Source organism: Carcharodon carcharias, chromosome 4 (genome assembly GCF_017639515.1).
Source record: "Carcharodon carcharias isolate sCarCar2 chromosome 4, sCarCar2.pri, whole genome shotgun sequence".
Classification (NCBI taxonomy): Eukaryota; Metazoa; Chordata; class Chondrichthyes; order Lamniformes; family Lamnidae; genus Carcharodon; species Carcharodon carcharias.
In genome coordinates, this window is record NC_054470.1 from 40709203 (window position 1) to 40734679 (window position 25477).

Below are 25477 nucleotides of genomic sequence, written 5' to 3' on the forward strand. Positions count from 1 at the left end.
TTTCAAAGTGCCCCTGCCCCTCCACCCACCAATGGGTTTAATCATTTTTTAAAAAAATATGCAGTTTGGAGAGTTCTTCAGAGAACATGAACTAATTGGATGAAGACAAAACTGAGCACAAATTATGCACTTCTGATGAGCATACAATTAAAATACTGTACTTTTCCCTGGCTCGTTTGTGATGAACAATACTAGAATATGTTGGGGAAATTATTATACTGAATCAGTTTTATGCAAGCTATATCCTGGGGTCTTTGACATCAACAAGCAATAGTTTTTCCTCTATACATTTGATGCCAGCTAAGTGTAAATTGTAGTTACTTCTCACGTGGCTCTTTTTGTTTTGTTTGGGTACAGTACGTAATAAATGACAAGAGTATGCAAACTTTTTATTGCTCAATATAACCTATTGCAGTCATAGAAGATTAAAAAATATATTGTTATTGCAACTTATTTGTAAAATATTGAGCATTCTTGTTTATCTCTTCAGCCATCAGTGGATGAAGATCTAGTTTTAAGTGTGGCCAACTCCCATGCTATTGGTGGTGAACAGATCTCTTTGGAGCTAGACCAGAAACCAGTCCAAATTTTGAGAAAAGAATCATTTCAAGAATATGTATCCAGTAGTCCACAGAAGAAAGCTGTGGTTTGTACAGAACTCTTGACTGCTTTTCACTTGAATAACATTCCTGTGTAATGTGAAGAACACACGAAGGATAGCCAAGAGCGTTTAACTTATGGTTTTGATCAGGAAAGAATTTATCCTCTGAGCCACAAAATACCACCAAATCATTTCAGATATAGTTGATATCAAATAAATGTGTTTCTGCTCTGTTTGAGGGTTGTTCTACATTATATAATACATAAAATATAACTCAGCGTCATGAGCTACAGTAATATTTTAAAGAATGCATTAAACAGAAACAGAGGCCCCAATATTTAGCGGAGTGGGTGAGACCGAAAAATTCGAAAAGGCCAGGGGCATAGAGTTGCTGCCAAACTTGACAGCAAGGTCTCATTTAACACTTTTTTTTATTTCTCTCTCCTGACAGCCAGCTGAACTGAACAGAAGTAGGCTATTCAGCCTGTCGAGCCTATTCCGCCATTCAGTTAGATCATGGCTGGTCATCTATCTCAATGCTGCTATCTTCATATCCCTTGATGTCATTAGTCTCCAGAAATCTCTCAATTTCTGTCTTGAGCATACTCAATGATTGAGCTTCCACAGTCCTTTGGGGTGGAGAATTCCAAAGCTTCACCACACTCCTGAGTGAAGAAATTCCTCCTCATCTCAGTCTTAAATGGCCTACCCATTATTCTGAGTTTATGTCCCCAGTGTCTAGACTCACCAGCCAGGGGAAACATCCTATCTACATCCACCCTGTCACACCCTGTAAGAATTTTAAGTTTCAAGAGATAATCTCACAAAACTCTAGAGAATACAGGCGCAGTTTCCTCAATCTCTCCTGATAAAACAATCCTGTAATCCCAGAGATTAGTTTGGTGAACCTCCATTGCACTCCCTCTTTGGCAAGTATAACCTTCTTTGGATAATGAGACCAAAACTGTACACGATACTCCAGGTGCAGTCTCAGCAAGACTCTGTACAGTTGTAGCAAGATATCTTTGCTTTTGTATTCACATCCCCTTGTGATGAAGGCCAACATACTATTTGCCTTCCTTATTGATTGTTGCACCAGCATGCTAGCTTTTAGTGACTCACAAACAAGGACACCCAGGTCTTCCTAACCTTTCACCATTTAAGAAATATTCCGTCTTTCTGTTTTTTTTCTACCAAGTAGATAACTTCACATTTATTCACATTATATTCCATCTGCCATGTTCTTACCCATTCACTTAGCCTTTCCAAGTCTGTTTGAAGCATCCTTATATCCTCCTCACAATTTACATTCTCACCTAGTTTTGTGTCATCAGCAAATTTGGAAATATAACAATTTGTCCCACATCCAAATCATTTACCTAGATTGTGAATAGCTGTGGACCTAGCACTGATCCTTGCGGTACCCCACTAGTAACAGCCTGCCATCCTGAGAATGACTTGTTTGTATTCCTACTCTCTGCTTTGTGTCTGTTAACTAATTCTCAATCCATATGCTCAAATTTTGTTTACTGACCTCTGTGGGACCTTATCAAAAGCCTTCTGAAAATCCAAATAATCCACATCTGGTTCTCCTTTATCTACAAGTAACATCCTCAAAAAGTCCTACAGGTTTGTCAAACATGATTTCCCTTTCATAAATCCATGTTGATTTTGCCCAATTTTACCATTACTTTCTAAGTGTTCAGTTATCACATCCTCTATGATAGATTCTAACATTATTATGCCCTCTGGTTCTAGACTCACCAGCCTATTACTGATGTCAAACTAACAGACCTGTAGCTCTCCTCCCCCCTTAAGTAGTGGGGTTACTTTTGCTACTTCCCAGTCTGCAGGAACATTTAGAAAATCTATAGAATTTGGAAAGATAAGCACCAATGCATTCACTGTCTCTCTATGGCTGCAAACCTTCAACACTCTGGGATGTAACTCATCTGGCCCAGGGGATTTATCAGCCTTCAATCCAGTTAATTTTTCAAGTACTACTTCTTTACTAATAATTTCTTTGAGTGCCTCAGTTTCACAAGTCCTTTGGTTGCCTAGTATTTCTGGGAGATTTTCTCTATCTTCTTCCATGAGGACAGACACAAAGTAAGTGTTTAGCTTCTCCACCACTTCCCTGTTCTTCACTATAAATTTGCTGTCTCCACCTGTAATAGGCCCACATTTTTCCTAGATAATCTTTTCCTTTTCACATACCTAAAGAAACTTTTACAGTCCGTGTCTTTGTTTCTTGCAAGCTTGCATTCATATTCTATTTTCTCTTTCACTATCAGTTTCTTGGTCATCCTTTGCTGGGTTCCAAATTGCTCCCAATCCTCAGGCTTACCACTTTTTCTGGAATCCTTATAAGCCACTTCCTTTGATCTAATGCAATCTTTAACTTCTTGCGGCGGGGAACCTTGCAATCATGAGGCCAGAGAGGGTCAGCAATTGAGAGGACATTGGAGGGGTGGTGGGCGACAGAAGGCTCCCTTTTTTAAGAGCTGGAATATAGCACCACTGCCGCATTGGGCCACAAGGAGTGCTGAAAAGAGCACTTAAGCTTGTGGAACATGCAGCTCTTGTCTTCCTTTCACTGCTGTGTCTTATGATCCCTGTGAAACATGGGCAACAATCAGTTTTTTAAGTTGGGCTCCCATATACGTTGTGGGAGCCCCAGTTAAATGTGTTATCTAAGCTCCACCTCTTTATGCAGGGACACTCCTACATCCTGATACTGCATTGACCTGCCTTTTTCATGACAGTGGGTGTGTTAGGGTTGTGTTCCGTGGAGGTGTTAATATCACTGTATTTCAAGTCAAAACTGGCCTATCCCTCACCAGGCTGAATAAATACTAAGCTAGGTATATTTGTTGAAAGTTTTAGAGATCAATTTGCAAATAATTTATGAAGTTGTCAATTTGGCGAATAAATTTTGATTAGTCTTAAATTGGGATCTCCTGGTTGAACCTAATATTCCCACAAGTTGGTACGTAAGTCTAAGTCCTCAGATGTGCTTGAATTTGCCACAGTGATGGTGTGTTAAAGTGAGAAAAAGGCAGTATTTTTAAAGCTAGTCAATTCTTTGCTGTTGGTGCTACAAATTGAAATACCAGTTAAAAATAACACAACCTAGGCTGGTGTCTACAGTCCCTTAGTCATTCAGTGAGACCACTGTTCTGTTGAGAAGTGTTGATTGGAGGCCGAATCGTCATTATCCTTATTAAAGTGAGCCTTATAGCACTGATGAGTTTATACTTGTAAGGGTTCCTGATCCCATGCCATGGATAATTTGGGGTCGAAGCTTTCTAAATCTCTGCGTACATGGCTCCTTCATGGGGCTTTGTGAATATTTGTTAATATGAAGCACAATACTTTGGTACTGGTAGTGAGATCTGACTTAAATCATATCTGCTTCTACTTTTCATAGAAACCCTAGAACTCCAAAGTAGTAAAGAATGGTTACTTGCCATTCAAATAATTCCTAATTTAAGATGGTTTTTCCAAGGTCTTTATACTAACTGAAAATTGGAAGTTTAAATATAAAGGCACAATGTTGCGATAAATACACTATCATATGATAGATCTTGAAGTAATTAAATACTAATTGTTAAAGTGCTCTAATAACAAATGCACTTGCAAGGCAAATATTTTTGATAACAATAAACTTGCTTCATTTAGGAAGTTCCAAAGAAGAGTGGTAAAAAGAGTAAGGTACCCATACAGCTAGATTTTAGTGACATGCTGGCTGTCCTGGAACAAAAACAACAGAAATCATCCAAGCACACCCCTAAGCCAGTTGTACTTGCAGGTAAGTACTGAAATCCTTCTATTCCATCTCTACTCTTAATATATATTTTTAGGCAGCCGTATCTTACTGTATTTAGTGCTTTATGCATTACATCATTCTACTTTTTGAAGCACTAATCATGATTTCTTCCTAGATTTTTTTTTTACTTTTGCTTTGTCGTCTTTTGTTGAACGTGTATTGTAGTTGGAGGGACATTTCCATTGGTCCCCAAAGAAACCGCAGCATCGAAGAGACAGCCTCAAAGCTCGAGTCAGGAAAAGGTTCCTCACAACCCCTTGGACTCAAGTGCCCCTTTAGTAAAGCGAGGAAAACAGAGAGAAGTCCCAAAGGCTAAGAAACCAACATCACTGAAAAAGGTTAGTTTGATGTAAGTTGATGTGTAAACATTGTTCGAGTTAGATAAATACTCTTTGTAGCTGGAGCAAAGCACACATGATCCTATTTAGATATTTCCTCTTACAAATTAAAGGAATATTGGAGGCAAGGCTCCAATATGCATACTTCTTTGCTGTCATTTTCCAAACACCCTGATGTTACAGAACGATGCTGTGAAAAGCAGCATACCACTTTCCTAAATCTGCTAAATCAGCCAACTGCTTCAAAAAATGAGCACATCCCCTTGCATGATTACCAACCTGGATTCCATTCTTTTAGCACACTGCTGGATCAGAGGTATAACTTTTGTTGGTATCCTCCAGTTTGTAAAGTTGTAGTAATATTATTATTGTAGCTGCTCTTGGTAATGAACCTAATTGCAACAATAATGAGAAATCGAATGTAAATATGCAATAGGAATACCTGCTGCGAAGGGAACATAAATTAATTTATTTTTAATCAGACTTACAAACAAGGAGTGTTACATTCCCTGCTCTCTATTCAATATTCACCATTCTCATATCATCCTGTGACATTTGAGGGCCATGGAAAATAAGCAGAGGATAAATTTATTGGCAGTGCTCACCTGTTATGTGGAAGATTAACATATTAGCTATTAAAAGTGGACACTTTTCCCGAAGTTTAATTTTCCTTTAGCACATACCAGGGGTAAGGTTATCGTACAATTTGTGTGTCTTAGCTTGACAAGGAGGTATCTTTCTCTTGTTGAATAACAAAGTAGTAATGGTATTTTTTATTCTGGCTACTGATTTAGACAGTTCAGGTTAAAAATGTCAGTTTAGATACTAAATTACCCCACTCAAAATTAATTGTTATATTAAAATTTAATATGCATTTGCGTGTAATTATTTGATGGTCTAGGGTGTTTGATCCCCATAATAGGACTATTCAGGATAATTGTCAATTATATAATTTTAGAAAAAATAAGTTGTGCAATAATGATTTGGCCACCAGGTGTCATAGTACATTTAATAAACCTTCTTTGGAAAGCTTACTAAAGGTACTAGCAGCAAAACATACCTGCTGCATCAGAGAATTGAAAGTACTCGGCTTGGTCCATCGCCATCTTCGGTGTAGATTATTCTTCAGGCCTGGAAACTGGAATTTAATCAAATCAATTTGTCAGATGTATGGCCCCAAGGACAGAAGGGAGAGGAAAAAAGACATCACCAGAATATTATTGGGTTGATTGACCTGCACACTGCTTGATAGAGGACCAGGAACCTGTGATCAACTGAATGAAAACATTATAAGAACAAAACACTCAAATAGCTAAGATGATGAAAAGCATGAGAAAAATTAGGTTGGAACTAAATGGGAAATATTGAACACAGAAGACCCCACCCCAAAGCTGTGTTCTGATGAAGAGCCCACATTCAGAAATGTAAATCTATCTATCTTCTTTCAGATGCACTACAAAGCCATAATAGTTCATGCTGGAAAGAAATTGGGGGTGGATGGGATATAGATAAGATATTACGTAACATTGTTCAGTGGAAAGAGCTGGTGAGTGCCCAGACTAAAGATCCTGAAAATCATGTTTATCTTGCTTACACCATCCTAAAGGCACAATGAAATTGGAGTAAGAGTGAGTATAAGAGAGAGAGAGTGTCACCCTTGTGGACAGAAGGGAGGTGTTCAGCAAAAAGGTCTTTTGATGATCATGCCTAATGCAGATGAGACCACATTGTGAGAAAATAGATTGAAGGAAAGTACATGTTTGAAACATTTGGAGCTGTGCTCAACAGTGGATTTTGTTTAGGGTATGCTGTAGGCAAGATTTAAAAAGAGAGTTTAAAGTGAACTCTTTTTTGCAAATTGACTTGAGTGAAGGTGAATTTCTTCACCATTATCCTTCTGGAGAGACAGTCGAAATTAAGAACAGCAGTCTACAGAGCTAACAAGCAGATGATATGTTTTGAAAACTTAGTAAACCCATGTTTGGGATTATTGATCTGCTAACTATATTTATTATCCTGCATTTTTCTTTTATTTATTCATGGGATGTGGGCATCACTGGCTAGGCCAGCGTTTATTGCCCATCCCTAATTCCCCTTGAGGTGGTGGTGAGCTGCAAAATACATATCTACCATAGACTGCTTGACAATTTTGCTTAAATTGGAAGGCAAATTATTTTCTTCACTATCTGGATCGCAGTAACAATTGCCTTTTTCAAATTTAAAAAAGTGTAAAGAATATTTTACTTGTTAGCAGTCTTGTAAGTGGTGTATGACTTTTTTTATAAAGGGTGTTTGAACACCACACCATGGTCTAATAGTTAATAGTTGCAGTGAGAAAATTGGAAAATGTGTATTTGTTCGTATACATTTTACATCCATAGTTTTTCATGATATATGTATGAGAGTCATAGAGGTCTATAGCAGAGAAAAAAGCCCTTTGGCCCATCGAGTCTGTGCCAGTCAAACAAGTACCTAACTATTCTAATCCTATCTTCCAGCACTAGGCCCATAGCCTTGTATACCATGGCATCGCAAGTGCACATCCAAATACTACTTAAATGTTATTAGGGTTTCTGCCTCTACTACCCTTTCAGGCAGTGACTTCCAGATTCCCACCACCCTCTGGGTGAAAAAATTCTTCCTCGCATCCCCTCTAAACCTCCTGCTCCTTACCTTACATCAATGCCCCCTGGTTATTGATCCCACCATCAAGGGGAAAAGTTCCTTCCTGTCTACCCGATCTATGCCCCTCATAATTTTATATACCTCAATCATGTCCCCCCTTAATCTCCTCTGTTCCAGGGAAAATAACCCCAGTCTATCCAATCACCCCTCATAACTAAAACACTCCAGCCCAGGCAACATCCTGGTAAATCTCCTCTGCACTGTAAAAAGTGCAATCACATCCTCCCTATAATGCAGATTCCAGAACTGCACGCAATGCTCTAGCTGTGGCCTATATTGTATTATACAGATTCAGCATTATATTCCTGCTCTTATATTCTATGCCTCGGCTAATAAAGGCAAGTATCCCATATGCCGCCTTATCTACCTGTCCCACTACCTTAAGGGACCAGTGGACATGCACACCAAGGTCCCTCTGATCCTCAGTACTTCCCAGGGTCCTACCATTCATCGTGTATTCCTGTGTCTTTTTTGTCCTGCCCATTCCATTTGCCACAGATCAGCCCATCTGACCAGCCCGTTTATATCCTCCTGTAATCTAAGGTTATCTTCCTCACTATTTACCACCCCACCAATTTTTGTGTCATCTGCAAACTTACTGATCAACCCTCCTACATTCAAATCTAAATCATTTATATATACCACAAACAGCAAAGGACCCAACACCAATCACTGTGGAACGCTATTGGACACAGGCAGCCAGTCACAAAAACACCCCTTGACCATCACCCTCTGCTTCCTGCCACTCTGCCAATTCTGGGTCCGATTTGCCAAATTGCCTTGGATCCCATGGGCTCTTACTTTTTATCAGTTTCCCATGTGGGACCTTATCAAAAGCCTTGCTGAAGTCCAAGTAGACTATGTCAAATACATTACCCTCATCTACACACCTGGTCACCTCTCGAAAAATTCAATCAAATTGGTCAGACATGACCTCCGCTTAACAAAACCATGCTGACTGTCCTTGATTAATCCCTGCCTCTCCAAGTGTAAATTAGTTCTGTCCTTCAGAATTGCTTCCATTGGCTTCCCCACCACTGAGATTAGACTGACTGGCCTGTAGTTCCCTGGTTTATCCCTTCCTCCCTTCTTGAATAATGGTGCCACATTGGCTGTCCTCCAGTCCTCTGGCACCTCTTCTGTGGCCAAAGATGTATTGAAATTTATTGCCAGCGCCCCTGTTGTCACCCCCCTTGCCTCACTCAACAGCCTGGGATACATTTCATCCGGGTTTGAAGATTTATCTCCTTTTGATCCTGGCAGACCACTTAGAACCTCCTCCCTTTCTATGCTAATTTCTTTAATTATATCATGGACCTTCTGCCTGATATCCATATCCATGTCATCCCTCTCACTTGTGAACATCGACACAAAGTATTCATTTAGAACCCTTTCTATGTCTTCCAGCTCCACACACGAGTTACCACTGGTCCTTAATGGGCCCTACTCTTTCCCTAGTTATCCTCTTATTCTTAATGTACTTGTGAAATAACTTTGGATTTTCCTTTTATTTTACCTGCCAATGTTTTTTCATGCCCTCTTTTTACTCACCTAATTTCCTTTTTAAGTTTTCCACACCACCCCCCCCACGCGTTCTATACTCTTCGAGACTTCCACTGTTTTGAGCCCTTAGTATCTGCCGTAAGCCTCCCTTTATCTCTTTATCCAATCCTGTATATCCCCTAACATCCAGGGTTCCCTGGATTTATTGGTCCCACCCTTTGTCTTTACTGGAATATGTTGGCCCTGTACTCTCCCTATTTCCTCCTTGAATGAGTCCCACTGCTCAGACCCAGGGATTTGCCTAAAAGTGGCTGCTCCCAGCCCACTATGGCCAAATCATATCTGACCTTGTTAAAAAACCCCCCCACCCCCCACCCCCAAATTTAGGGCTCTGATTTCTGGCCCATCCTTGTCCTTTTCCATAACAACCTTAAATCTAATGGAGTTATGATGACTATCTGCAAAATGCTTCTCCACTGATACCTCTACAATTGCCTGGCTTCATTCCCTAAAATTAAGTCCAGGACCGCCCCCTCTCTTGTAGGACCTTCTACATACTGGCTTAAAAAGCTCTCCTGTACGCATTTCAAGAATTCCGCTCCTAAACCTATCACACTATGACTAACCCAGTTAATGTTGAGGAAGTTGAAATCCCCCACTATTATTACCCTATTACTTTTACATTTCTCTGAAATCTGCCTACATATCTGTTCTTCTATTTCTCTCTGACTGTTTGGGGGCCTATAGTGCACTCCCAGCAATGTGATTGCTCCTTTTTTGTTTTTCAGTTCTACCCATATGGCTTCATTTGAGGAGCCTTCTAAGATGTCATCTCTCCTTACGGCTGTAATTGATTTCTTGATCAATATTGTAATACCCCCTCCTCTTTTACCTCCTTCCCTGCCTCGCCTGAAGACCCTATAAACTGGAATACTGAACTGCCAATCCTGCACCTCTCTCAACCATGTTTCTATGACAGCAATAATATCGTACTTCCATGTGTTAATTTGTGCCCTCAACTCATCTGCCTTATTCGTCAGACTCCTTGCATTAAAATAAATACCATCCAACCTTGCCACACTCCCTTGTGCCTTAACTGGCCTATAATTTCTATGCCTTCCAGACTCATTTGCTCTCTCTTCTAATTTTGGCTGTGCATCTCCCCCTGCTGAACCTCCTCTCAGGATCCCATCCCCCTACCAAGTTAGTTTAAACCCTCCCCAACAGCACTAGCAAACCTCTGCGCAAGAATGTTGGTCCCACTCCGGTTTAGGTGCAACCTGTCCACCTTGTATGGGTCCCACTGCCCCCAGAAACACTCCCAATGTTCCAGAAATCTAAAGCTCTTCCTCCTGCACTATCTCTCCAGCCATGCATTCATCTGGACTAACCTCCTATTTCTATACTTACAAGCACATGGCACCGGATGTAATCCAGAGATTACTATCTTTTTGAGGTCTTTTTTAATCTGTTTCCTAGCTCCCTAAATTCTGCTTGCAGGACTTCATCCCTCTTTCTATCTATGTCACTGGTACCAATATGTATCACGATCTCTGTCTGCTTGCCCTCCCCCTTTAGAATGCCCTGCAGCCGTGTTGTTTTCTGCTTTTGTATGTTAACATTTCGAAGATGCAAATAAGGATGCAACAACTTTTATTTATATAGGACCTTTAATGTTCAAAAGCATCTTAAGGCAATTCAAAAGAGGCATAGAGAAAAGATGTCACCAAGCTAAAGGAGGAACTATTAGGATTGGTAAAATATTGGTCAAAAAATTAAATTTTGAGAGAGAGTTACATTGCTGGAGATGGGGAGGAGTGAGACCATGAACAGGCTTAGACAAAATGTTGAGAACTATGAAGAGTAGAAGACATTTTTAAAAATCCAGTGCACATCACCCTACATAACTTTGACATCTCTAGATTTTATTTTTAAACAATCCTATTTTTGTGCAAGCAGCATCAATGCATCCTGTCATCTTATTGTAGTGATACCCTTGTTATACAATTTATGATGTAAAGTCTATTAAATCTGCAACTGACCACCAGGGACATTCAAATTTGCTGGATTTTGTGACGATAAACAATGGCGATGCTGTCAGCACTCAATTGTTATTAAAGAGTAAATTGGACAGCAACTTCCAGCAATCGCTGATACACAATTCAATCTGGAAATTGGGAAACTCCTTTCCCAGCTGCCCATGTCATCCAGAAGCTTTGCTGTCCCTTTATCTCTGAGAGACTTGGCACAGAAATACATGAAAGGGTGTGATGTTGTAGAATATACATGATAAATATGCCATTCTGCCTCTCTACTACTGAAAATTAATTTTTATAAGTGTGCAGTCCCATTCCTTCAAACTTTAATTATCATTGGAGTTTTTTTTTTTTACTTTGTCTCATTTCTCTCTCAATTCCATTGTTCTTTCCCTTTCCTAGTTTTGGTTTCTGTACATGATTTCATATTGAGTTACCCGTTCTAACATACAATTTCTGGTTCAGGTTCTGCATGCCTCGAGTATGGTTGTGAATTACTTACACAACATTGACATTGATCTTGTTTGGCTAGATTATTTTGAAGGAAAGAGAAGAAAGGAAACAGCGGCGCTTGCTAGAGGAAAAGGGGCTGGTCCCATCAAGTTGCGACATGTTTGCTCAAGCACTTGTTTTGGATCAGAATGCGAGTCTGGACACACAAAATGGAACAGCTGAATTAAATGGCAAGTCATTTTGTGACCTATATTGTTTCATGTCCTCTTCCCCATAACAGGAATGAATATTATCCCAGAATACAACAGAAGCAACACATTTTATTCTGCAGTTGTTAAGCTTTGTAAAATATCCATAGGAATCTGCTAGAAGTGCCTGGTTCCAACAGTAGTGTAATTAGAACTAGCCAATGTCTATTTAAAGGTGACCTGTTGAAACAAGTCAGACTGGCAACAGCAGAGGCTGCAGTCTTTAGTGTTGGCCAGCATTTTGAGCTTTTCAGCACCTCTGCTCTGACAAGTGAACTCTTTTTTTTTTCTATTTTTGTTCACTAGTCAAGAGCCAGTGCAGTACTTGGGTTGAGCAGGGTTAGAGGGTGGAGGATAAAAAGGACCTAGAAGAGGGAGGGGGAAAAAAACTGGAAGATTGAAGGTGGGAAAAGGAAAGAATATGGGGGTAAGAGAGAAGGCGAGAGTGATGACATGAGTTAAGTAGGGTGAAGAGGAATGAAGATAGGAAGATGAGAAAGGTAAAGTAGAGAAAAAGGAGACAAGGAGTGGGGTTGGGGGGAGAAGGGGAGAGAGAGGAAGAAAAGGATAATGCTTAACTCCGATCATCTAAATGGCCCCCAGTAGTGGGGAGGGTTGTGATTATGCTCCGTTGAGGCTTGGTTCTGGTCACCAGCATGGTTGGGAGATGTGAGCTGTTATTTGGCTGAAAAGTGTGAACTTCAATCAGTTAAATGAAAACTGACGTGGGGAGGAGGGAAGGCACATATGTGAGGTGTGTATTATCTTACACACTCTCCTAAGAACAGATAGAACCTGTTTAATATCTTACCTGAAAGACAAGAACCCCAGCAGTACAGCAGTCCCTCAGTACTGCACTGAAATGCCAACCTAGACATTGGGCTCAAGTCTCTGGAGTGAAATTTGAGTCCACAAACCTAACTAACTCGGGTAAGGGTGCCACTACTGAATCACTTGACAAACCTTTTTTTTTGTCTTCAAGTACCAAACATATTGATTCTGTCTTTACCCCTTTCCTGTCTGCATCATCAATACAGCAAATATTCTCATTTTATCCAATATTGCCAAACCATTTGCTTTCTTAGTTTTCCGAACCCACCCCCCTCCTCCCCCCCATCAATATATTACAATATATATTTATTTTCCATTCTTGTCCAGTTTGCAGCTTGGTTTCTGTTTAATGTTATTATTGAGATTTTCTGTAAAATTATTGTTCCTAGTTTCTCATTTATTTCCCACACTCTGCATTGCAATAAATACATTTTAATCTTTGTATACTTTTTAAAAAGAAAAACTGGTCCCTTCCCTGAACCTTTTTTATTTAAGCAACTCTTTATCTCTCTTGCAGTCTTGTCCCCATTTGATTCTAAAACTCTACTCCACATTTCTCTGGCTAAATTGTTTTTGCATAAATATTATCCTCATTTACTGTTAGCTGATTCAGGTTGTTAATTTTCCTAACCCTTACCCCTACCCATCCTAGTTTAGATGCCTTATCAATTCCCTTTTTAACCATTTTGTCAGCATATTAGGACCCTCTCTGTTCAGATGTAGACCATTCTTGCAGCATAGCTGCCATCTATTTCAGAATTGGAGCCAGTGCCCAACAAAGTGCAGTTCCGCTTGCTGACACCATGCCTTTGATTACTGTTTGATTTCCAATTCTTCCTGTCCTCTATTCTAGCACATGCCAGGGTATGTAATTCTAACATTACCAAATCCTGCCCCTAACTCTTAACCTTGTCTTTCAATCTTCTAAATTTTTTTAATAAGTTTTCAGGGTTTATCTATACTTTGACTCCATATAACCATGATGATTGGTTGCTCTTTCTCCCATACAAAACCTTTTCTAGCCTATGCAATATGAACATATCATGATTACATTTCTAGCTGTCTTATTATTTTTCTTCCTTGAACTAGCTTTATTTTAGTGCAAAACAAAAACAGAATTACCTGGAAAAACTCAGCAGGTCTGGCAGCATCGGCGGAGAAGAAAAGAGTTGACGTTTCGAGTCCTCATGACCCTTCGACAAAACTACTTTTGAAGTTCTGTCGAAGGGTCATGAGGACTCAAAACGTCAACTCTTTTCTTCTCCGCCGATGCTGCCAGACCTGCTGAGTTTTTCCAGGTAATTCTGTTTTTGTTTTGGATTTCCAGCATCCGCAGTTTTTTTGTTTTTATTTTTGTGCAATTTGCTTTCATTTAATGGCCCTGTCCAGAGTTTTTTCCCCCCCCCCACAGCATTCTAGAGCTTCCAATTTGTTTGAGCATCAATATCTCTGACCACTTCTCTTCTAACATCCTGCAAAAATTATATCGTGGCCCTTTACGATGTTCCCTTGGCTCAATATTTTTGATTAGTGTCTGATTCCGAGTAAAATGCTTTTACAATTTTACTTCTCAAATGATTAGAACTGTTCTGATAACTATTTTAATTTATTGCACTTTGAAGCACAATCATTCATAGCAGTGATGAGCATTGAATGATCCTTATTTAATGGAAAATACAAATTTAGACAAAATTGGAACAAGTTATGGGCTGGGATTTTGCAGTCGATGTCAAAGCAATGGCATCACTACCGACCTTTGAAGAAAGCTTCCAACAAAGATCTAGCGGTCTCTATGATGTGGATTTTGCTTTTCCTAAGAGCAGTTTAAATCTGGCAACGAGTCAAGGAATACTCCAGGGATCCAGCAGCAATGATATTACAAGCAGATTAAGCAGCCAATCACGCTTAGGTATTCTTACAGACAGCAAACCAGGAAATTAAAAGCACTGATTATCCTTCATTTTTAAGTTAAATGTTCAGCTAGCAAAATAAATGATTACGATGGAGCTAAAATATAAAAAAGCTTAAAAGTATATGCAATTTACTTTGTCATAATGAAGAAATTTGAAATTCCACAAATATAAAATTAGCTTTTGAGGGCCAGTGAGGGTGGTTAGCTAAAAATTCCAATTGCACCTCATTCACCAAGGCGTAAATTTTCAAGGGTTATTATAGAGAGACTAATGGTATAAGAGAGGAAGTTTTCATCAATTCACTGCTTAGAGATTACATTCTGAGGGAAGTGTGGAATCTCTGATAGCAACTTCACATTTGCAGACTCCCAAAGTTGCTGTTAGTTTCAGTGGAGTAATAGCAATGATACAAAATTTCAGGCCATTTATGATTTTTGCGTGCTTCCTTATTGTGGATTTACATCTACAAAGAGATCAATGTGTGAATTCCTCTTATTCTGCACATACACAGCTCTGGTTTTATTTGTGTTTGTCTGTCTGTCCATTGTTGTCTGGCTATGGATGTGTAAGTTTTTTTTTCTGTGGTGAACGAGTTTATACAGTATGTATGAAGTTTGATCTCTTTCAGAAACTCTGAAGCCCAATCTCATTCCAATCTTCCCCCACTTTTTTATTTTTAGCCAATTTCTACTTTTCTTGACTTATTTTGACAAGCCCAGAGTATAAAGGAGCAGTGTTCAATTAAACTTTCTTTATCATGCCTTTTAAAATTAGTTTTATATAACAGGCTGGTATTAAGCACTGAATACTTCTTAATACAAAATTTTACTTGGTCAGTGGAGATCTGTTAATTCTGCACTTGCCTATCCTAAGGCAACAGTATTTATGCAACAGATGCAAGTGGGGAACTAACTCCACAACCACTGTAGAGTGGAGAAGGATGAATAATGTTCTGATGAATCTGTGCTGCTCTTTTTCCAAGGCCAGTAGTACAGGATCAAAACAGCATGACACTCCAGCCAGCTGATACCATTTCACGTTCCTCACCAAACTGATGTAAAGCATAAAAACAAAAAACTGCGGATGCTGGAAATCCAAAACAAAAACAGAATTACCTGGAAACACTCAGCAGGTCTGGCAGCATCGGCGGAGAAGAAAAGAGTTGACGTTTCGAGTTCTCATGACCCTTCAACAGAACTGAGTGAATATTAGGAGAGTGGTGAAATATAAGCTAGTTTAAGGTGGAGAGTGAGGGGGTCTGGTTGAAGGGACAAGCAAGCAGTGATAGGAGCAGATAATCAAAAGATGTCACAAACAAAGGAACAAAGAGTTGTTGAAGGTGGTGGTATTATCTAAACGAATGTGCTAATTAAGAATGGATGGCAGGACACTCGAGGTACAGTTCTAGCGGGGGTGGGGGTGGATAGACCAGCAGAGCATAAAATATAGATTTAAAAATAATGGAAATAGGTGGGAAAAGAAAAATCTATATAAATTATTGGAAAAACAGAAGGAAGAGGGAAGAAACGGAAAGGGGGTGGGGATGGAGGAGGGAGTTCAAGATCTAAAGTTGTTGAATTCAATATTCAGTCCGGAAGGCTGTAAAGTGCCTAGTCGGAAGGAACTGGAGAACAGCACCTCATCTTCCAACTAGGCACTTTTACAGCCTTCCGGACTGAATATTGAATTCAACAACTTTAGATCTTGAACTCCCTCCTCCATCCCCACCCCCTTTCCGTTTCTTCCCCCTTCCTTTTGTTTTTTCCAATATTTATATAGATTTTTCTTTTCCCACCTATTTCTATTATTTTTAAATCTTTTATGCCCTGCTAGTCTTTCCACCCCACCCCCACTAGAGCTGTACCTTGAGTGCCCTGCCATTCATTCTTAATTAGCACATTCGTTTAGATAATATCACCACCTTCAACACCTCTTTGTTCCTTTGTGACATCTTTTGATTATCTGCTCCTATCACTGCTTGTTTGTCCCTGCAACCACAGCCCCCCCACCCCACCTTATACCAGCTTATATTTCACCCCTCTCCTAATATTCACTCAGTTCTGTTGAAGGGTCATGAGGACTCGAAACGTCAATTCTTCTCCGCCGTTGCTGCCAGATCTGCTGAGTTTTTCCAGGTAATTCTGTTTTTGTTGAAGGCGGTGATATTATCTAAACGAATGTGCTAATTAAGAATGGATGGCAGGGCACTCAAGGTACAGCTCTAGTTGGGGTGGGGTGGAAAGACTAGCAGGGCATACAAGATTTAAAAATAATGGAAATAGGTGGGAAAAGAAAAATCTATATAAATTATTGGGAAAAACAAAAGGAAGGGGGAAGAAATGGAAAGGGGGTGGGTGGGTGATGTAAAGCATTCTATTTGAAACCAGAACTAATTGCTGCTCTCTAGTGGGTTATGTTACCAAAATTACTTGAATTTTTGTAACAGGTGACTTTCTATCTGGGGCAGTTTACAGGTAGTAAATATGTAGTATGTATCTTCAGTAGTCTGTGGTTCCACATAAGTTACTGTTTAAACATTTTGAACATTGCAAAGCTTTTTTTCAGTGTACATTTTAGTTTAGCATGTATGAAACATAAATTTTGAACCCTGATCAAATATTGATGGACCACTGCTAAATTTTCACAAGTTCGTACTTAATATGTTGAAAACCTAGCGGAACAATTGTTTGTGATTTTTTTTTCACATACAAATTTTGCTAATTAGAATGATTGGTCACAAAATAGTATTTATGAGATAATCCCTTTGGTACAGCCCTGAAATGGGTTGGGAAATGTACACTAGTTCCCACATGTAGAATGAATGGGTTGAATTACAATTTTCTTTTCAAACAAAAATATAGAATTTCAGTTATGAAAGTTAGGAATATGTTATAAAATTCCAAACCTTTTTCATGACCAAGAACTAGAAATAGTTTACTACAGTGAAAATCTGAACAGTGGGCATAAAATTATGTGACTTGGGTTGAAGTTGGATAGCCTTTTCATTTGTTAATGCTTCCCAGTCAGCACATTTGTGCTTCGTTCCTATGGCAAAATATAACTACTAAAATAAAAGTGTATGCTTAGAAGCTTTCTTCCTGTTCCACTGCCATCTAATTTGTCCTTCATGAAATTTCAGCTGGAGACCCAGGCTGTAAATTTATGGACATAGGAACATGTATGCAATTGCACTCAAATGTATTTGTGTTATCTTGGCAATACATGAACAGGAGTGGGTCATTTAGCTCCTCAAGCCAATTCTATCGTTCAGTGAGATCATGGCTGATCTGTATCCTAATTCAACCATCCGCTTTGGCTCCGCATCCCTTGGATTTTTGCTAGTCATAAGTATTATCTGAGATTTGAAATTATTATTTAACTAGGATCTTTTTTTGTGGGAGAGTTCTTCACTTTGAGCACTCTTTCCTAACTTCTCTCCTGAATGGCCTACGTCTGATTTTTAAGCCTTTGTCTCTTTCTCTTAGGCTCCTGCACCATGTGCTAAAGTTTCTCTCTCAAGTTCATCAATTCTTTTCAAAACTCTCAAAAATAAAACAAATCACTACTTAAACTTCTATATTCCAGGGAATAAAAGGCTAGGTTATGTAAACTCTCCTCAAAATCTTACCCTTCAAGTTCTGGTGAATCTGTGCTGCATTCCTTCCATGATCAAAATGTCCTTTCTAAGGTATGGTGTGCAAAATTAGGTTACTGTCTCTGGTTGGAGGGATTCTGAAGGCTTGACCATATGACATTTGACCATGTAGATCCTGAGCACATGCCATTTGTTCATTTGGCTTGGTCGTCTGTGATTGAGTACTTTCACTAGTTGTTTTGCACCAGCAGCTGTTCTGCGGCATGTTCCAAGGAGTAAGAAATCAGCTGTCAACAGTCAGGGAAGGGAATGAGATAAAAGGGGAAACCAGAGTGAAATTCTGAGAGAGGTCCCATCCACCTCTATTTCAGACTCTCCTGGATTCTGAGAAACCCCAAACCTTTGATTCCCAACTCTCCATTTTCCTCCTCAGGCTCATGACTGTCGGATTTTACCTAATGAGGTAGGGGAGGGGTGCACCACAAGGAAATTTAAATTGCTGTATCTCCCAGGTTGCTGGAGGCAGCGATTTGGGGAGGAACCCTTGATTCCAGGAAACTGCCCCAAAACTGTACGCAATACCCTAGATATAGTCTAACAAGAGCTTTGTATGGCTGTAGCAAAATTTCCTCCCTTTTTATGTTCTAGCCCTCTAGTTATAAAGGCTAATATTCTTTTAGGCTTTTTGATTTTTTTTTTCTTGTACCTGATAGCTATCTTTTAGTGATCTGTGGACATGAACAAAGTCAGAGAGACTCAGAATTCATTCTCATTACGGTAATGCCATGTCTTTATCTTCGCGCTGCTCTTAAGTATGTAAGCAGTATGTTCAGTGTCACCTATAAGGTTGATGTATGCACCAAAGTCCCAGGAATGTTAGGTGCAGGAGGAGAGGGAACACCAGATCAGCCAGAATGTGTATAAATTTTATGTTCCTAACTATACCCCTATATAGAGTTTTCTGAAAGCAGGATTTGCAACAGCAGGGCAAGTTTTTTGAGAAAGGTTAAATGAACTGTTGCTTTCAATTCTGTTGAGCAGAACGCCTTTGTTGAAAATACTTAGCAGAACAAAATTGCATAAACTATGCATACTATTCTGCAACTTCCGCAAACATTAATGCTCTATATAATTTTCTTTCTCCAACATTTTTGATTCAGATTCAACAGAAGATTTGGATGATTCTGCACCTTCATCTCACACTCAAAATTTACAATCCCTTTCTGAGACACCAAAAACTCCTGAAGAAACTTGGACAGAAAGTGTTCTCATGAATCCCAATCGTCCAAAGATACATAGCAGGCGTTTTAGAGAGTAAGTGACGTTCTAGTGCTATATGTTGGAATGAGTTTCATAACTAAAAGTGACCCTTAATTTATTACTACCTGAAGGTAAGCATTTGAGCATATTGTATCTGACTTTGCAAAATTCTGATCCTCTGAATTTTAGTTTGAACACCTGAGCCCTATGCACTTCAGTGAAATGAGCATTGCTGGACTATTGGGCACTGGAACGCATACTGGTGTTAGAGCACTAAGAATCAAACATGCAGTAGACTTCTTGAGACCAGAAACACCTTTCAGCTCCTCCATCCCTTCTCCCTTCAGTATTTGTAGCCTGCCTTCCAACTTGGCTCTCATTCCATTCACAAAACTATCATGGACATCCCTTTGCCTCAGCATCAACTACATCCTTTTCAGAATTAAAATAATGTTACACCTGCCAACATTTTTTGCAAATACTACTATAAACCTTGTTTTTACAAAGTTCTGGCTCATCCTTAATACACCCTTTCTCTTCAAGATTCATCATTGTTGCCCAGCCATGCACTTGCCTCTCTAGCCATTCCCTATTCCAAATTTTATGAATAGCGTCCAGGCTATCCTAATAGTTTTATGTGGAACCCTATGGAACTAGGACTCCCAAATCACTGTCCGCTTTTCATCTTCCTTAATCTATTTTTCACAATGCCATTCAATTCAGATGGTTTCTTCTTCCAAGCCTGCACAGTCACTTCCAGAATTCCTCTGGGTTCTATCCTTGATGTGCTTCTTTATGGCATTTGCATTCTAACTCTTGGTCATTCAATTTACAATTACATGCTCACCTTCACAGGTATAGTGGGAACAATGCTTAACTCAGCCACTATTTTTAACTGCAATAATATTATTATCCTTTTCAACTTCCTATCTGATTTCAATTTCTGGATAAATTGAAACTCCTTCAACTCAATTTTTGCAAAATTAGAGCATCCTTTTCTTGTTCAAGCCAGCATACGCATGTTTCTGGTTTTGGCCAACAATGGTGGAACAATTTGAATTGGTGATGCTCAAGAGGCCAGAATTAGATGAATGCAAATATTTGGAGACTTGTGGGGCTGGAGGAGTTTAGAGACAGGGAGAAGTGAGGATTTGAAAACAAGAATGAGACTTCTAAAATCGAGATGTCGCTTAACCAGGAGCCAACGTAGGTCAGCAAGCACTAGTGTGATGAGTGGATAGGACTTGGTGTGAATAAGGAAATGTGCAGCAGAGTTTTGGATGACCTGAAGGTTGCTGATGGTAGAACATGAGAAGCCTGTCAGGATTGCATTGGTCCTCAAATTTAGAGGTAGCAAAGGTATTGATGAGGGTTTCAGCAGCAGATGACCTCCAACAGCAGAATTGGGTGATGTTATGGTGGTGGAAATAGACCGTTTCAGAGAGAGTGCAAATATGTGGTCAGAAGCTTATCTCGGAATCAAATATGATAGCAAGGTTGCAAATGATCCGGTTCAGCCTTGGGTAGTTGCCAGGGAGGAAGGAATCAGTGGCTAGGGAATGGAGTTTATTGCAGGATCTGAAGCCAATGTTGGGCAAGTGATGTGATGAAGTTAGAGACCATGAAGGGATCGAACATACAAAGTGGGAGCAGAGGTAGGCCATTCGGCCCCCTAAGCCTGCTCCGCCATTCATTAAGATAATGGCTGATCTATTTATTTCGAATTCCACATTCCCATCTTCCCCAATAGCCTTTGATTCCCTTGCCTAACAGGAATCTATTTACCTCTGCCTTTTAAAATATTTAATGACCCACCTCCATTGCCTTCTGAAGCATATAGTTCCAAAGTCGCAAAACCCTCTGAAAGAAAATAATTCTCCTAATTTCTGTATTAAAAGTGCAACCCCAAATTTAAAAATAGTGCCCTTAGTTCTGGACTCGCCCACAAGAGGAAATTTTCTTTCCACGTCCACCTTTGTCAATACTGTTCAGGATCTTTTATATATCAATCAAAGTCATCCCTCACTCTTCTAAACACCAGATAAGCCCAGCTTATCTCAACTTTCTTCATAAGACAGCCTGCTCATTCCAGGTATCAATCTAGTAAGCCTCCTCTGAACCACTGCCAACGCATTTATGTCCTTCCTTAAGTAAGGAAACCAAAACTGCACACACTATTCGATGTGATCTCACCAATGTCCTGTATAACTGAAACATAATATCCTTGCTTTTATGTTTAATTCCTCTCGTAATAAAGAATAGCATTCCATTAGCCGCCTTAATTACTAGCTGTGCCTGCAAACTAACTTTTTGTGACTCATGCACCAGAACACCTAGCTCTCAATTCTGTAGCCATTCTCCATTTAAATAATACTCTGCTTTTTGTATTCTTCCTGCCAAAGTGAACAACTTCACATTTTCCCACATTATATTCCAATCTGCCATATTTTTACCCACTCAGTCAATCTATCTATATCCGTCTGCAACCTCCTTATGTCCCGTTTACTACCTATCTTTGTGTCAGCTGCAAATTTAACTACCATGCCTTCACTCCCCTCGTCTAAGTCATTGATGTAAATTGTAAAAAATTGAGACCCGTGCGGGACTCTACATGTCACATCCTGCAAATCTGACAAGACCCATTTATGCATACTCTGTTTTCTGCCAGCCAGCTAATCTTTTATCCATGGTAATATATTATCCCCTACACCATGTGCTTTTATTTTCCGCAGTGACCTTTTGATGTGGCGCCTTATCAAATACCTCCTGGAAATCCAAGTACAGCACACCTACAGGCTTCCCTTTATCCATAGTGCATCTACAGGCTCCTTTTTATCCACAGCGCATGTTCCTTCAAAGAACTCCAACAAATTGGTTAAATGTGATTTCCCTTTCACAAAACCATGCTGACTCTTCCTGATTTACCTTGTTTCTTTAAGTACCTAGCTATAACCTCCTTAATGATCGATTTTAACACTTTCCCCACGACAGATATCAAGCTAACTGGCTTATGGTTTCCTGTTTTCTGCCTCTCTCCTTGAATAGAAAGGTTACATTTGCTACTTTCCAGTCTGATGGAACTGTTCTCGAATCTAGAGAAATTTGCAAATTAACACCAAGGCATCCACTATTTTATTAGCCACCTCATTTAAGACCCTGGGATGAAGTCCATCAGGACCCAGAGATCTGTAAGCCCACAGAACAATTTGTTTGCTCAGTACCACTTCCCTAGTGATTGTAATTTCACTAAGTTCCTCTCTCCCTTCCATCTCCTGATTTACTACTATTACTGGAATGTTTTTTTGTGTCCTCTATAGTGAAAACAGAAACAAACTATTTGTTCATTTCATCTATCATTTCCTTATTATTTACTATTAACTCCCCATTGTCATTCTCTCCAGAGGACCAACACTCACTTATTTCCTTTTTTAAATACCTGTAGAAACACTTGCTATCCATTTTCACTTTTCTAGCTAGCTTCCTCTCGTACTTAAATTTCTTAGTCCTGATTAATCTTTTTGTCATTCTCTGCTGTCCTTTATATTCTAACCAATCATCTGACCTGCCACTCATCTTTGTGCAGCTATATGCTTTGTCCTTAAGTTTGTTGCTTTAAGTAACTTCTTTAGTTAACAATGGTAGTGGGTCCTCCCCTTGGAATTTTTCTGTATAATAGGAATGTACTTATTCTGAACACTGAAATATCCCCTTAAATGTCTGCCACTCCTTCTCCAGTTCACTTCAGCCAGCTCAGCTTTCATGCCCACATGGTTGCCCTTATTTAAGATACTAGTCTTAGACCCACTCTTCTCCCTTTTCAAACTGAATGTAAAATTCAATCATATTGTACTTGCTTCTACCTAGGGGTGCCTTCACTCTGAGGTCATTAATTAATCCTGTCACATTACACAATACCAAGTCTAATATAACCTGTTCTCTGGTTGGTTCCAGAATGCACTGCTCTAAGAAAGAGACTAATTTTCCATTTCCTCTCCATGTGCCCTGTCTCACCTTCCCAATTGCTAGAGAAATGTATGGCAACATGATTTATCACAAATTGATGTGTACAATTGCACCACCATGCCCAATTTTACTGTAGAGGCACTATTTACCAACAGCAACCATCGTGAAGGAAATTTATTTACATGTGATCGGCAAAAAAACATAGTTAAGATACATTTATCTTAGTTAATCAGTGGTGAAGTGAGCATATCCACTCGGGGCAATCCGGAGGTCTAGGGCATAAACTAGTATGATGTGATTTGAGCCTGAAAGTCTGCACACAAGTTTCAGACCTTTGCCAGGTAGTTTAGGTGTTGAGTGGAGATAAGCAATTTAACCGTAGAATTAGGCCTTAACACTACTCAGCAGCTAAATTATGTAGTCTGCTCTGGAAGGTGGGGCTAAACCAATCAGTAAGTCTCTTGAAAAACAGGTATGAATTTATTGGCTGGAAAGGCAGGTATCTGAAACTAGCTTGCAAGTATGCCACCTCATTTGGTAATTTAAATACAATTACTTTGTATTGCTGCTTATCACAAATTAATTTCTCTCAAACTATCCGGCTTACTACAACTGAGATATATTTATCATATTCTGTATTTGTTGGTACAAGGGGAATTTTGGTCCTGGGGTTGGTGGTTTTCATGGCAGAATAATGTGGTTGGAACCTTGCATTGTTTCTAATCTGGGTGAGCTTGATGCCATCAGTAAGTACTTAGTCAGATGTTCTGTTTCCCCAGCATGGTTTTTTTTTTACCTTTTAATCCTTGCGAAAATAATTTATTTTGCATGAGTATTAACAACTCATGCTCTTACTTTCCTAATATGAAGATAAGTGATTTGTAAATTACACAGCAGGGAGTTTTTTAATATATCGTTCATTCTTTTTGTCTATCATAGTCTGCTGGTCATTGTGTTGAGATCATGAGGTTCCTACTGTCTGGGTGATTTTTTGTATATTCTTAACTGCAAAAATGTTAGCGTTTTATTGCAACATTCATAATTTACATACGATAAAAATACACTTCCTCACTCCTACAGGAAGTGAAATCTTTTAAAATCACAGTTGTGTGAAGTCTTTGTTTTATAGCTTTTCTTTCACCACGCATTAATACTTTTAAGGAGTGAAAAGCTCCATTTGATTTCCAAGATTTCTCGTGAGAACAATGGCCTTTCTCCTTGTCAATTGTTTTAATGTTATTAGTTTTTCCTTTTTTGCCAATTTTCTGCACAAATTCCCTTTCCTCCCTCTCTCTGGGTCCATTGTTACCTTGTCTCTTGCTCGCATAGCCCTTATTTGTGTGTAATTCTTGATGGTGAGATGAAGATTGCTGTACAATAAGTAGCATCATAACTGAGTGTAACTACCCTCACCCAACAGCACACACGTACTTTTATACCGCGTTTGGGAGTAGATTAAATTTCTGTACAATAAGCATGAGAAAACATGATCAATTGACTCCATACTTTGGACTTTCATTTCAGTGTGGAATTTTGGTATTCTTAAGTTTCTTTTTGATCTTATTTTATAAATACTGTCTGCACCAGTGTAGACAAATCTCAATTTTGGACCCTAAAAACACCAATTTGGTGTCAGCCATTTTGATTGGCTATGCAAGTCCAAAGTATGGAGTCAATTGATCATGTTTTCTCATGTTTATTGTACAGAATTTAATCTACTGCAAACCAGCTTATATTTCAGCTCTTTCCTGGACTCGAACTCAAGTTCTGTCGAAGGGTCATGAGGACTCGAAACGTCAACTCTTTTCTTCTCCGCCGATGCTGCCAGACCTGCTGAGTTTTTCCAGGTAATTCTGTTTTTGTTTTGGATTAAATTTCCCTCCCTGGCTAAGCATGCTGGGTCAATTCTAATGTTCCCACTACTGTCCTGGCTGAAATCAACTAACTCCATGCAAGGTGAGGATTGACCTTCCTTGTCCATAGGACTTAGCTTTTCACCCAATAAACTTGCTTAACTTGAATGAATGTCTGTATTTTGTCCTTTTTAGCCTTAATGTTGCATTCTAGTGAGCAACCCATGACACAAACTTTTAACTTGGTCATAATTACACTTGCACATTTCAGTGTGGAATTTTGGTATTCTTAAGTTTCTTTTTGATCTTATTTTATAAATACTGTCTGCACCAGTGTAGACAAATCTCAATTTTGGACCCTAAAAACAC

The 25477-nt window shown here is 39.3% G+C and overlaps 1 protein-coding gene across 5 annotated transcripts in view; it reads left to right on the forward strand.

Moving 5' to 3' along the window:
• LOC121277200 (selenocysteine insertion sequence-binding protein 2-like) overlaps nt 1-25477 on the forward strand; it is a 97007-nt gene that overhangs the window by 37035 nt on the left and 34495 nt on the right. For 4 of the 5 annotated variants that reach the window (XR_005942833.1, XM_041186352.1, XM_041186350.1 and 1 more), the window contains exons 10-14: nt 491-646; nt 4283-4412; nt 4596-4768; nt 11525-11675; nt 19193-19346. Coding sequence is in view for 4 of the 5 variants with exons in the window: in XM_041186352.1 (XP_041042286.1) it covers nt 491-646; nt 4283-4412; nt 4596-4768; nt 11525-11675; nt 19193-19346 (764 nt within the window). In the remaining variant the exon portion in view is untranslated. The remainder of the gene's footprint in view (nt 1-490; nt 647-4282; nt 4413-4595; nt 4769-11524; nt 11676-19192; nt 19347-25477) is intronic. The other variant, XM_041186353.1, reaches the window with a different exon arrangement.